This window comes from Sarcophilus harrisii, chromosome 4 (genome assembly GCF_902635505.1).
Source record: "Sarcophilus harrisii chromosome 4, mSarHar1.11, whole genome shotgun sequence".
NCBI classification, from domain to species: domain Eukaryota; kingdom Metazoa; phylum Chordata; class Mammalia; order Dasyuromorphia; family Dasyuridae; genus Sarcophilus; species Sarcophilus harrisii.
Genome location: NC_045429.1, coordinates 357,541,690 through 357,556,075, shown reverse-complemented (window position 1 = coordinate 357,556,075; position 14,386 = coordinate 357,541,690). Strand labels below are relative to the sequence as shown.

The 14,386-nt window shown below is 51.2% G+C and overlaps 1 protein-coding gene across 2 annotated transcripts; it reads left to right on the top strand.

Moving 5' to 3' along the window:
- The first annotated feature begins 346 nt into the window (after nt 1-346).
- Nucleotides 347-6,585, top strand: FAM189B (family with sequence similarity 189 member B). 2 transcript variants are annotated; one of them, XM_003768070.4, is made up of 12 exons: nt 347-1,327; nt 1,548-1,604; nt 1,849-1,959; nt 2,057-2,176; nt 2,347-2,454; nt 2,937-3,106; nt 3,211-3,310; nt 3,669-3,738; nt 4,399-4,932; nt 5,174-5,242; nt 5,343-5,596; nt 6,023-6,585. In XM_003768070.4, exons 1-12 carry the CDS (start codon nt 1,106-1,108, stop codon nt 6,188-6,190), a joined length of 1,983 nt encoding a protein of 660 aa, XP_003768118.1. In that variant the 5' UTR covers nt 347-1,105; the 3' UTR covers nt 6,191-6,585. The 2 variants fall into 2 exon arrangements, with proteins under 2 accessions (XP_003768118.1, XP_031822566.1); XM_031966706.1 differs by having other exon boundaries at nt 2,039-2,176.
- Nucleotides 6,586-14,386: the final 7,801 nt, after the last annotated feature.

Here is a 14,386-nt window from a genome sequence, read left to right as displayed (position 1 = left end):
AACGGGGGCTGGGCCCCAGAAGCAGCGCTGCTGCGAGGGGTGGGACTCTCCCCGCCCTCTGCCTGGCCGGGGCCTGGGGGAGAAGCCGCGGCTGCCGGAACCAGCTCTTTGCTGAGGGGAGAGTAGGGCGGGGCAGGATGAGCTCGGGAGATAAATGCGATGATAAGTGGGAGGTCGGGAGTGAATGGCTCCGGCCCGGATGGGCTACTCCGAGCCAGAGTGGGGGGGAGGGGACAGGGAGGGCGTAGAGCCCGCTCCGCCCCCTCCTCCCCACTTTAGTGGCTCAAGGACCCGACTACAGCTCCCAGCCTGCTCCGCGCTGCTCCTTTTTACTCCGCCCCTCCTCTCCATCCCCCCATTCCCTCCCCCCAACCCCGTTGCCTCCCGCTTGGACCTGCTGCAGCCAGGATCCCGGGGAGCCGAGCTGGGCTGGCCGCCCGGGGAGCCGGCCCTGAAGCGGACCATACCCCACAAAGAAGCCCGGAGCTCTAAGGGACAGCCCACCTGGGCCTCCGGACCCACCGGTCCGACTACTCTCCCCCGCCCGCAGGCATCCTCCGCCGCTGCTGCATCTCCTGTCCCATCCCAGCCCCTCCCTCCCTCCCCTTCCCACTCCTCCATCCCCACCCCAAGCCCCCAGACTCTTTTCTGGAACCCGTCTGTTGTCTAGCATCCCAGAGCCTACCTCCACCTTCCCTGGGGGAATCTGGCCCCTCCCTGCTCCCCTCCCCCACCCCACATCCCTAGGGCGATGAAATGAACCGGTGCCCCCCCTCCCTCCGAGCTGCCCCCGGGCACTGTGCCCACCCCCTGCCTGCTGTGGGGAGAGAACCTCCCGCTGCCCCAACGTGACCTCCGTCCCTGGGGGACAGGCGGATTCCCCCCCTCCCCACCCCAGTCTCTTCAAGGGCCCTCTGACATCCTTCCAGCTGGAACATTTGGGCCATGCACCCTGGGACCCCGGCAGGGGGTGGGTTCTGGGGCTAAGGGGTGAGGGAGGGGGGCAAGAGGAGAGAAGAAGGGAGTGGCCCTTGGGTTTCATTGAGATGCTCTCAGGTGCCAGGGGGACACTGCAACAGAGGCAGGCGCCACGGGGGTGGGCACAATGCCCTCACCCAGTGATTCAAGCCATTCCCTGACCAGCCGGCCCAGCACCAGAGGCCTCACCCATCTCCGGCTCCACCGGCCCTGGCTCCAAGCTCTGCTCACCCTGGGGCTGGCCCAGGTGATACTAGGTGTCCTGGTGGTCACCTTCAGCATGGTGGCTTCCTCAGTCACCTCCACGGAAAACATCAAGAGGTCCTACCCGTCCTGGGCCGGCTTCTCGGTGAGTCCTGGGGCCCCGAGGAGAGCTCTTTGTTGTTTTCCCCTCCCCCGCCTGGGATCCCAGCCCCCCTGCCTCCCTTTTCCCATTCCATAGCACTGCCTCCGGGGCCCCCACTGACCCACAACTCTCCTAGCCTGAGTTCCTTCCATCTCTGACTCTGGCCTGGGGCAGGGGGCAGCCCTCACAGGCTGAGCCTGAGGCTGTGCCCATCTGTCTGCAGCTGGCATTCTCAGGGGTAGTTGGCATCGTATCCTGGAAGAGACCATTCACTCTGGTGGTAGGTACAGGAGTAGTGCCCACCCAAACCCACTCGCACTGAGAACTCTGGGATGCCCCGGGGGGTGCCCCTCATGTCCTCTAAGAGGAAGTCCCCTCCCTGATGCATGGTGGGCAGTTTGGGCCCTCTGGGACCCTGCAGAGGGGAGAGGGGCCTCGATGGAAAGGGGACCCCCTGGGAGGGAGCTCCCGGGGACACCTGTGGTTCTAGCCCGGTCTCAGCCCAGGACCCTCCGTGCCCCCAGATCTCCTTCTTCTCTCTGCTCTCCGTACTCTGTGTCATGCTCAGCCTGGCCGGCTCGGTGCTTTCCTGTAAGAATGCTCAGCTGGCACGCGACTTCCAAGAATGCTCAATGGTAGGAGGAAGGGGGCAGGAAAGAGCAGGAGGGTCCGGGGGCTGCGTGAATGCTTACATGCTCCTAACTCACTCTCCAGTGTTGTCCCCCAACCCAGGAAGGGAAGGTCTGTGTCTGCTGTCCCTCCTTTCACTTGCCCAGACCCTGCAGGGACTCGGGACAGGAGCTGAAAATCTCCCTGAGCACAACCTGCGCTGATGCTCTGGGGGCCCTCAAGGTGAGCCCCCTTCCGGAAGGGGCCCGTGCTCCCCAGGCCCCCGTCTCCCCCGTTCCCAGGGGCCCATTTAGGGACGCGGCTCCCTCTCCTCGGGCGCCCCGGGGGAGCAGAGGGCGGGCCGGGCCTGGGACTGGGACTGCGGGGCCTGACTGCAGCCGGGGCTCCCTCAGAACCTCCTCTTCAGCGTCTGCGGTCTCACGGTCTGTGCTGCCATTGTCTGTGCTCTCTCCGCTATTGTTTGCTGCATCCAGATCTTTTCTCTCGACCTTGTGCACACGGTGAGATGATGGGAACCAGGGCCGGGGGCGCTGAGGGAGGGCCCGGGGGGAGAGGGGGTGCCGGGGCCAAGAGGGAGATGTGAGGGGTCAGGGGTCAGAGGTGTGCGTCCGGCCGGGGTGGGGGAGGGCAGAGGTCAGGAAGAACGGGGAGGTTAGAGGCTCCAGCGGCCAAAGACGTGGCCAGAGGAGGGAGATTTGGGTGTGGGCTAGTGTGTGCTTACAGGATTCTGAGGGGGGCTGAGCTGGGAGAGGAGCTAGGGTGTGGCCTTAATAGTAAGGACCACGAGGATAAACAAGACTTATAAGGTACTTTAGCATTTGGAAATGGCTTTCTACACAGTATTTCTTTTGATCTAAGCAGGTTCTGGGGGTGGGGACAAAAGGAAAGGGGCTGGGGTGGTGTCAGTGGGAAGGAGGGGCCCACAGGAAAGAGGGGGCAGGGATCAGGACCCTCCATGATCAGGTTCTTTTCCCCGGCCCAGCTGGCTCCCGAACACTCAGCCTCGGGTACTCTGGGGCCCCTGGGCTGCGTGTCTCCCCCAGCTCCTCTGCTCCACACCATGCTGGACCTGGAAGAATTTGTGCCCCCGGTGCCTCCACCTCCGTATTACCCCCCAGAGTATACCTGCAGCTCAGAGACAGACGCTCAGAGGTGGGACAGGGCTGGGGGCAAGGGAGGGAGGGAGGAAAGGGAGAGAGTTGTGGGAAGGGAACTGGAGAGGGGTCCTCGGCTGACATTCTCTCACATTCTCCCAGCATCACCTATAATGGATCCATGGACAGCCCAGTGCCCCTGTACCCCACCGACTGCCCCCCGTCCTATGAGGCTGTCATGGGACTCCGAGGAGATAGCCAGGTGAGATGTGGAGGGGGTTGGACAGAGCTGAGGATGGAGGGCAGGGCTGGGCTGGGCAAGAGTCGTAATAACGACAATAAATTCTCCGTAGTACTTTGTAGTTCTTTCCACATCACTATTTCATTCCAACCTCCCAGCCACCTCAGGAAGCAGGGTAGGGTATTATTATCATCCCATTCTAAGCAAACTGAAACTTAAGAAGGTCACTGCCCAAAATTACGCCTCTAGTCAATGGAGAAGCTGGGACTAGAACGTCGACCTTTTGCCTCCAAATCTAGAGCTCTTTCCACTTCACCATGAATAGTTGGTGGATGGATGAAAGGAGGAGCCAGCCCCTGATCCCTCTACCTCCCCACAGGCCACACTCTTTGACCCTCAGCTTCATGATAGTTCCTGTATCTGTGACCGCGTGGCTTCCATCGTGGACGGTGAGAGGATGGGCTTGGGGGAGGCAGCGTCCCCCCAGCTTGGTGGGTACGGGGTGGGACGTTAAGGGACCCAGCTTGAGTCAGGGACCTTGGGGTCCAAATATTAGAGAATCAGAATCGGGGCTGGAGAAGGGAATCTAGGAATCGTGGGACCAGAGGGAAGAGATACTTAGGATTGGTGGCTCTGAGGATGTTTCTTCTGGAGCAGAGATGTCAAAACACCTGGGCCCACCACCTTTCCGGGTGTGGGTTAACCAGCTTCAAGTGTAGTGGAGAGATATTTGACAAAATAAATAAAATGTAGATTAAAACATAGATGATGTTATATTTAAACAATAAAGTTGACATGTAGCCCAGAGAGATTCTTATATATGGTTTTGTGATCCCCATTTTCTATTTGAATTTGGTACCATTGTTCTGGGAGGAGGAAGGAGTGGGCTGGGTGAAAACGGAGGCTCACAGGATAGGGCAAATTGCTTTATATACATTATTTCATTATTACATACTATTTCATTTGATCTAAGTAAGTTCTGGGGAATGGGGACAAAAGGAAAAGAGGCTGGGGTGGTGGGGATGCTTTGATCCTAATGATTACGGGAGGGCAAAATCCCGAGGCTGGGATGAGGGCCCAGTGTCACCCGGCATGCCTGGTGTTCACAGTGTCCATGGACAGTGGGTCCCTGGTGCTGTCGGCCATTGGAGACCTCCCCGGCGGTTCTAGCCCATCTGAAGACTCGTGCCTACTGGAGCTCCAGGGTTCTGTGCGTTCTGTGGACTACGTCCTCTTCCGATCCATCCAGCGGAGCCGGGCTGGCTACTGCCTCAGCCTGGACTGTGGGCTCCGGGGTCCCTTCGAGGATAGTCCCCTGACCCCAAGACCACCCCGAGCTGCCCGCTCCTACTCCTGCTCCGCCCCAGAAGCCCCCCCCACACTTGGTGCCCCCACCGCCGCCCGAAGTTGCCACCGGCTAGAAGGCTGGCCCCCCTGGGCTGGGCCATGCTTCCCAGAAATCCGTCGTCGGGGACCTCGGGGAGGAGGTCGAGGAGAGGCCCCTCCCGTCCGGCCCCCTGCCCGACGATTCAGTGACAGCTCAGGCTCCCTCACCCCCCCTGGGCACCGGCCTCCTCAGCCGGCTCCCGCCTTGCTGCTTCGATCCCATAGTGACCCGGGCATTGCCATGTCCAGCGAGACTGGTGAGGCGCCTGGGGGGTGGGAGGGGGGGCAGTCCTGAGGGGGCAGAGGAAGGCCGAGGTCGTTGTGGCAGGGGAGGGTTGGTTTTAGTGTCCCTGAGAATATAGGAGGGAGTGTGAGCAAATAACTGAGGGAAATGAGGTTAGCGTTTGGGGAGGGCTCTCCGTGGGAGAACAAGCCCATGGTGTCTTTGCGAGGGAGCACTTTGTAGGTACTTACTTCTCTCTTTGTCCCCCTGTCCAGCTGATTTCAGGGACCTTTATACCAAAGTGCTTGAGGAGGAAGCTGCTTCTCTCTCCTCTGCAGACACAGGTCGAGATACAAGTTGGGCTTTGGGTGGGCACGATAGGGAGAATGTGCCCATCGCGTGTGGGGTGACCACTGTCCATCTTTCTTCCTCCTTGCATTGCAGGGCTCTGCTCTGAAGCCTGCCTCTTCCGCCTTGCCCCTTGCCCTTCCCCCAAGTTGCTCCGTGCCCGTTCAGCTGAGAAACGGCGTCCAGTGCCCACCTGGAGAAAGGTGCCATTGCCTTCTGGGCCTGCACCTGCCCACTCTTTGGGGGATTTAAAGGGCAGCTGGCCCGGTCGTGGCTTAGTGACTCGCTTCCTCCAGATGTCCAAGAGGGTACAGGAGTCCAGTGGACATGGCGTCCATGGCCATAAGCAGGTACGAATCAAGGGGAATTCATCCAGCCAAAAATAGCCTCTGCCCCCCTGGCCCTGATCTGTCCTTCCGCCCACACGTTCCATCCTGATTCTAGGACCGTGACTGTGTCACATCGCTCTTCTGAATCCCCTCAGCCAGGCCCCTAGAGCTTCTCCTCAGGCAGCTTCTCAGCCTTCATTAGGGACCTACTGTGTGCCGGGCTAAGTGCTCCCACTCCAGTCTCATCGTCTCACGGGCCTTCTGAGACAGATGGCTTCGTTCCTCCCTCCCTCCCTTCTCCCTTACAGATGATCCTAGCCCCCAGCCCCCGTGTAAGGTTCGCTTCCCCGTGTTCCACTGACCACCGCTTGAAGTTTCTCCAAAGGGACTGAGCTCCCAGGCCAGGACCGTTTCCTAGTCTGATTCCCCCACCTTTTTGTCCCTTAGGTACAGCGAAGCCCTTGGAGCCGGCCTGGACTCGAAAGCCTTCACCTGCGCAGCTGCGGAGACCTCAGCTCCGGCTCGTCCCTTCGCCGCCTTCTGTCTGGCCGAAGGCTAGAAAGAGCTACGCGCCCTCACAGCGTCAACGGGGGCAGCCAAGAAAGTGGGCTGTGAGCCCCGACACCATTTGCTGACTTCCACCTGGCTCTAACCTGTGTTCTGGGCCGCCCGACACCCATCCAGGCCCACGTGAACACGGGCCACGAGCTACCAGCTGGCCTTGGACCAGCTTCTGTCACCGCCTCCTTGCACCAGTTGGCAGGAAAAAAATCTGCTGAACCTCCCCCTGACTGATGTCCCTCTCTTTCCTGCTCTGGGTGGGGTGGGGGGAACGTTCCTTGCTGCTCATCCTTTCCCTCCCTCTCCACCCAGGAGAGCTTTGCTCATGCACTGCATGGGGCTACAGGGCGTTGGGGGGAGGCTGCCTGGGGCTGAGCCCGCTTACAGCTGATACACGATGTGCGTGTGTTGGATGGAGGAAGAACCAATAAATTCTTCTCCTCCCCCAAGACTGTTACTGCTCTCTGTCTCCTTAGAGACTCGGCTCACATTAGGCACAAAGGCCAGGTGTGCGCTCTTTGATTACAAGTCCCGGAGGAGCTTTTGGGCTTCAGAAGGACGCAAGCATGGGGTTGGAGAAAGGGAATACAGCCTCAGCGGTGTTATGATGATGGCATTTTTATAGCGCTTTCTGGACAAACATTTTATCCCCACAATTCTGGGAGAAGGGAGGCAAATACTACTATTATCCCCATTTTCCAGCTAGGAATTAGTACATGAGGCTCCACTGGAATATGTTTTCCTAAGCCCACTGGAGCATGGAGCTGGGAGGAGGGCGCGGCTCTGGTTGGAAATAGCCTTCTCTGTAGCGTCGTGAATAATTCACGGTCATAACAGCCCAGTTGCTGTCAGCTCCAGAGAACTGGGGAGACTGGGGAGGTGGGGAACGGGCTCAGCGGGCTACAATCTGCGAACCAAACACAAGGGATGGGGACGTTGGGAGGAAAGGGCTCGGGGTAGTGATTCCGGCATAGGAGAACAGCCAGGGCTTGTCTCAGTTGGACACATGTGGTTTTCCCTTCAGAGGCGCAAACAATGGGGCTATGGGGAGAATTAAGATTTAATGGGGGACCTGGGTAGGATCCAAAGCTCTACTGTGATACTATGAGCAAGACACACTCACACTCAGCTTTCCCGTCTATAAAATAAAGCTCAAACTAAACATGCTCTTCCAGGGCTCACGGGGGAGGAATGGGAGGAGGAGAGGGGACCAAGAACATGCTCAACTCTCCCAGGACTTCGGAATTCTTTCCTCGGGTGTGGGTATGGGAATACGCGTGCGCCCCAACCGGCCAATCTGGCTGAGGCTGGCCTGCAAGGTCTCAGTCATCCGAGGGGGCCAATGAGGGAGTGAAGGCGCCTTCTCCCCCTCCCCGGTGGCCCCCACCCCTCCGCCCGGACGTTTCGCCCCTTCCAGCCTTCTGCGTCTTTGTTTCCTGGGCAGATTGTCCATCAAAGGCGGGGACGGACCCCCTTCTCCTCCCGGCTCTCCTCCCTTCCCAGACGCTTTTTGCCCAGTAAAGGAGTTTTCCTTCCTTCTCCCTCCTGGTGGGGCTGCTGCTTTGTTATGCAGCGTCTGGGCTCCGGCCCTTTGATTCATAAGTTTTCCCTCCGCTTTTGAGCACCCCGACTTTGATTTCTTGCTGTGGGCGGAAAGAGCGGGGCTTTGGGAGGCGGGGGGAGCAACTCACGCGCCCTCTTTGGGCCGTAAATGAGTTGCACAGGCTGCAAGTCCGTTCCGGGCTGGCCATTCGGGGCCCTGCCCGGGGGGGGGGTGGAAGATGGAGCGGCGTTCTGTTGCGGTCCCGCTGGGATGATCCCTCAGCTCTCACTCCGGTCGCCTCGTTCTCCGGAAGTGGGGCTTTTCTGACCAATGACCACTCTCCGAGATGCCGAGCGGGACACGGGCCGGCCGAGGCTGGCCGCGTCTCCCTCCTCCCCCACCCCGGTCCCCTTCCAGCTGTTGCCGAGCCGCCTAGGTACGGATAAACAGCCGAGGCTCCGGGAGGCTGCAGCTGCCGCTGGGTGTGGTCCTTGCAGCCGGCACTTGACCGGTGACCCGCCCTGCTAGGTGCCTTGGGAGTACAAAGGGAGCAGAGCCACGGAACGTAGGGACTTTAAGGCCAAATGCCCCGCCCCCGCACCCACACGTTTCAGAGGAGAAAGCCCCAAACCACAGTTTGTAAATGTTAGTTATTCCCGAATGCCTCCCCGGAGTTCCTGTAGTCAGTTACTGCTGGAGCCGCGACTGCAACCTGGGGCTGTAAACAACCACTTCGGGGTCATTCCCCCCAGGCTGCCTCTCAGAAGAAGGAGCCCTTTTATTTATGAAACGTTTATTAGCTTTGCACCGGACGTACAGGGGGAGGGAGAAGCGAGGCGGTCGGAGCCATGCAGGCAGAGAGAGTGATGTTTTCGGGGCGGCTAGGTGGCGCAGGAGATTGCGCGCCCCGGTGCCGAAGGACCCGAGTTCGAATGCGGCCCCGGGCACCTAATTATTAGCTAGTCACTTAACCCGGACTATTTTCTCCTCATTGCAAATTCTGCTTCAGACCCTTCTTGATATAGGACCAGGTGAGTCACTTAACCCTGTTTAAAACTCCTCAGTTTCCTCCCCTGTAAAATGAGTTGGAGAAGGAAATGACAAACCACTCTAGGATCTTTGCCAAAAAAACTTCAACTGATAACCGACTGAATGACTAAACCACAAAACCTTCTCAGGGCTTTTTGTGAGGATCAAAATATAAAGCATTTGTGTAATATACGTGCTAGGGATCATCTGCCTTATTAGCGTCAACAAATAGAAGACAGAAAATTCACTGCCTGGGAGGTAGAAAACCTTAACCCTGCTTCTGCCACCCTTTTTCACGCTGAATTTTTCCTCCTCTGCAAACTGAGGAATTAGAGCAGAAGACGTCAGGGACTTGGATAGAGGGATTAATGGCCTATCAGATTTGCAGATGAGACAAAACAAGGATGGATAATTAGCATGTTGGTTGTCTAAATCCAAACATTTAAAGAACTTAGAATTTTATCCTGAATCTTTAAAAAATCATTTAATAGAGATAAATATAAAGTTTTAAGTCTGGATTTTTAAAAATCCATTTCAGAGATGCAAACTAGGAAAACGGAGGCTGGGTATCAGTTTGTTAGTAGATCTGGGGATTTTAGTGAAGAGTGAACCTGAGATAAGGCAATCATGTGATATGGCAGACATAAAACTGAATGATTAAAACTTAGGCTGATTTAAGAGGAATGTCTCAATCTAGGACTAGCATCTCACCAGAAGTCTTCAAGTAAGGGCTAAATGACTATATGTTAGGGACACTATAGAAGGGATCCTTGTACATCTTTGAATTGGATTAAAAGGTTTCAGACCTCCCTTCCAATTCGAACTCTGGGACCGGATCCCAGAATCCCAGAATTTGAGATTTAAAAGGGATCAATCATAGTGTTCTTCTAATGTCAGCCCATACACCAAAACGGATTCCCCACTAGACCATACCTGACAACTTCTGCTTCAAGAAACTTCAGAGGAAGAACCCACCGCCTTTCAAGAAGACTAAGTCTTAGACAGCTAGATGGCACAGTGGATAAAGCAGAAGACTTGAGTTCAAATCTAACCTTAGACACTTACTACTGGGTGACCCTGGAAAGTCACTTAGTCCCAATTATCTTAAACACACACACAATGAAAAGGCTGGACTAAAACGACCTACAGGGCTCCTGCCCACTTTGTCTATGATTCTATGACTTGCCCAAATGATGAAATGTTTAACATGACAGTGAGTCATGAATCTAAATCTCCTGATACCAGCCTAAGTGGTCTTTCCAATAGAAACCACCTTCACATACGACTTTAAAGTTATTAAATACTTGTCCTAAAAAGAAATCTGTAGGCTAGATAATGCAGATTATTATTTTTTAATCCTATTTTATTTTATTAGTTCCAAATTCTCTCTCTTTTTCCTCCTCCTCATCTTCCACCCGCTGATATGGCAAGAAAAGGAGACTATATTCATCATGGAAAACAAATTTCTATGTTATTAGCCTTGTTAAGAAAAAGAAAAGAATAGAAGAAAATACACTTTACAGGCTGATTTCTGAAAAGCCTAGAAAGACTTACGAGAACTGATGGTGACTGAAGCACACAGAATCAAGAGAATATTGTATACAGGAACAAGATTATATAATAATCAACTGTGATGAACTTGGCCCTTCTCAACAATAGAGTGATTCAAGGCAATTCCAATAGATTTAGGATGAAAAATGCCATCTGAAATCAGAGACAACTATGGAGACTGAAAATGGATCAAAGCTTAGTATTTTTGCCTTTTTGTTGTTTGCTTGTTTCTTTCTTTTGGTCTGATTTTTCTTGTGTAATATTAAGAAATATTTGAAAAGAATAGTACATATCTAACTTGTATCAGATTGTTTGCTTCTGGAGAGAAGGCAAGTAAGGGAGGGAGAGAGAAAAATTTGCAACACAAAGTCTTACAAAAATCAATGTTGAAAGCTATCTTTACGTGTATTTGGAAAAACAAAATACTATTTAAAAATTAATTTTGAAAACTATCTCTACATGTATTTGGAAAAATAAAATGCTATTGAAAATTAAATAAACAAAGAAAAGAAAAAGAAAATACAATTCAATAGACTTTCATTTACAGATGAGGAAACTCAGACACAAAGAAGGGATGTGATGAGGCATAGGACTACAAAGCTGATAATTGTCAGAACTGAAAGGTGAAGTCATCACTTCTGAGTCCAAGACCAATGCACTCTTTGCATTACACAATGGTGGCACCCATATACTGCCCTCTGTCTCCAGAAGCATCATTCTTAAGATCAAGAATGAATAAGAGATGATGAAAAATGCTCTCCACCTCCAGAGAATTGATGAACTCATAATTCAGATTGAAGCGTATTTTTTTAACTTTCTTTCTTTTTCTTTTTTATTGTAGTAAATTTATTTTTAATATACATTGTTTTATGAATCATATTGGGAGAGAAAAATCAAAGCAAAAGGGAAGACATAAATGGGAGATATAAAACAAAAAAGAAATAAACATAGCATGTGTTGATTTATATTCAGTTACCATAGTTCTTTTTCTGGATGTGACAAGGGGAGCCCTGAAACTCTCATACTCTCAGACTTTGGGGGGAAAGCTTGGGAAACTCCCTCAGAGAAGTTCTCCCCTGAGAGACCCACCCCTCGGAATCAAAATAAAGTGGTTTCATTCTGTTGTCTAGTTGGAACTAGTTGAGTCCAGGACCACTCCTACTTAGCCAGAGCTGGAGATGAGAATTTCTATCCAACTCTATTGAGTTGGAGATTAGTCCAGAGACTCATTCAGTTCCAAGATTCTCTATTCTGATCCCAGCGCAAACTGCTCCCAGCCCCCACTAAAAGCTGTCCATAAAACAAGATTCCTTCAGCACAATCCCTTGCAGAGAACCTAATCATGTCAAGGAACCTCTCTCTCCCTTTGGCATAGCTGCAACCTTCTGCTCACTGTAAAAACATTACATCCTCTTTAATTCTCTTACCTATTTCCATAACAGGACCCTATCTACCTCTCTGTTGGGATTTCTCTGCTAGAGGATTTCTCTGCTAAACCTTATTTCTCTGTCAGGACCTGCCATTAAGAAAGTCAGCCTCCTAGCAAAAGCTGATTTCCCAGTGCCAATAAACTTCTTTAGCCAGTTTAACTTTTCCAGTTTGTAAATTCATTCACAAAGAACCTGCACCGACCAGAAGTGGGTTCCCACAACTCCTTGCCTTGCACCGAACCTTATCATTTTGTTCCCTGACTGGGAATCGAGGGGAGCCAAACCTCATCAGATGCAGATGGCATTTTCTGACTAAAGTATTGGGATTTCTTTGATTCACTGAACCACTGAGAAGAACCAAGTCTTTCATAGTTGATCATCGCACATTCTTACTGTTATTGTGTATGATGCATTCCTGGTTCTCCTTGGTTTCCCTCAGCATCAGTTCATGTAAATCTTTCCAGGCTTTTCTAAAATCAGCTTGTTCATCATTTTTTATAGTACAATAATATTCCATTACTTTCATATACCAACTTTCTTTCTTTTTCTTGTTGCGTATATGTTCTTTTGACACAAAGCTAATATGAAAATATGGTTTGCATGACTTCACACATATAATAGATTTCATATTGTTTGCTTTCTCAGGGGGCTTTGGGATAGACAGGGAAGAGAATTTGAAATTCAAAATTTTTTAAAAATGGATGTTTAAAAATTTACACATAATTAGGAAATAGTTAACACTATAAATAAAAATTACATTCTTTAAAAAAAAAAAAAATGAATGAGAGAACTCATCCCCAGCTAACACTCCAGTCAGGTCAACCAGCTTTATTGCGCAGGTGGGCCAAAAAGCTACTTATAGAGGTTATAATGCTAAAAGTAGACCTTGTCATCACTAGTGGGAAACAGTGTTGAAGCCGGTTGTGGTCCCTTTAAGTATTTCCTATTGATCTGTGATTCCTTTCAGATTCCCAGCCCCTCTGCCTGAGGCATATCCTCCCCAGAGAAGTTGTCTTTCCAGGATGCCAAAGCCTTTGATTCAATTACAAATCCTGGTCAAAAAGCATCCCTTTGAATTCCAATAGGAGATCCAGGCTCTCCCAGCCCCCACTAGGACACTCAATATAAAAGAACCAAACTAAAATCCTCTCTTTGTGAGGTTCCAAACATGCCAGCTATGCCATGCTTGGGATGCCAAGGACCTCTATCCACTGGAATATTCTTTTCCAGTGTTATCCTCTCTTTACCCTCGCCTATTTCCCTAACCAGATTTTATGCCTCGCTGTCAGGATTTCTAACCTTATTTCCAATCCCCATAATAACTAGGTTTTCAAGTCTGTAAATTCCTTTACAGAGAACCTCTGCGCCACCAGAAGGGAGACCCCAAAACTCCCTATCCTTGCGCTGAATTCCAATTTGGTGCAGGGAAGCCAAACCTCTCCATTTGGTTCCCTGAACCCTGAATCTGCCACTAGACTTCATTATTCGACTCCCTGACCACCAGAAACCCTAATCTCATTTTGGTTCCCTAAATCAAGACCTTATCAGTGTCAAAATAACCTAGCTGAAAAAAAATTAAAATATGATTCGATGGACACATCACAAAAATTGTGGAAAAGATAGTCCTCCTACCCAAGAAACTCCCTCCAGTATATATTGGTCTTGCAAACAAGGGAAAGAGAGGAAAAGGAAGGTCCTGAATCCTACAGAGGCGCCTTCTTTCAGTTCTGACATCCTGTCAGCTGCTAAAAACAAAAGTACTAGTAAAAGGCATGGGCAGGTTCTGAAAGAAAATTGAGTACTAAATGGCACCCTTATCCTCATACCCAGAACAACTTTTAAAAAACACATTTGAGAAATTTCAGGTCATGATTGATTGACAAAGATAAGTTGGATGACTGCTTAATACCAGGATCCCACCCTTCATAAATCTCATAATTGGCTTAGGTCCAGGGCAGTGGAATTTTGAGAATGGACCACCCAGCAACACTTCTTATCCAACTCCTCCCCCATCCCAAAGCTGCCAATTGGCCAAGGAAGAGTCCACAATGACACAATCACATGGATAATCAGAGTTGGAAAGGGTTGTTTAGAAATTACCTTGTCAAGCAGCTGGGAGAATAGTACAGCCCAGGAAGATTGAGTAAACTGGTCTAAATTCACACAGATGAGCCTTGAAAGAAATTAGTATCCTGGGTGGACCATAGGTCCCTAAATTCCAAGAATACTCTTTCCTATTCAGTCCCTGGAAATGGGTTGAGTCACAGGGGCTGGAGTTACAACTGCAGGAACCTATTTGGGAAAAGTAGCAATTTGGGGTATGGCCAGCCCTGAGGACTTTTGGGAAGGGAAAGACTTCCTCAAAGGTTACTAAACACCAAAAAGCATTTATTAAGCACCTTCCATGCATCAGGCACTGAAGCACTATACTAGACACAGATGCCTTGAGCCTTTTAACGTGTACAGGAGAATGTTGTAATAGATTTGGCAATAGTTGTTAATAACAAGTTTTGTGACTGGTAAAATTACTTTGCCCCTCTGATACTCATTTTGCTCATCTATAAACCAAAGAAGTAGACTAGATAATCTAAAGTCTAATACTCTATTTTCCTAAAAGTGGAAATAAAGAGTAGAGGTAGTTCCTTGAAAACAGAGACTATAGTTATCCATTCCTAATTGAAGGGATTGGGGTAGGGG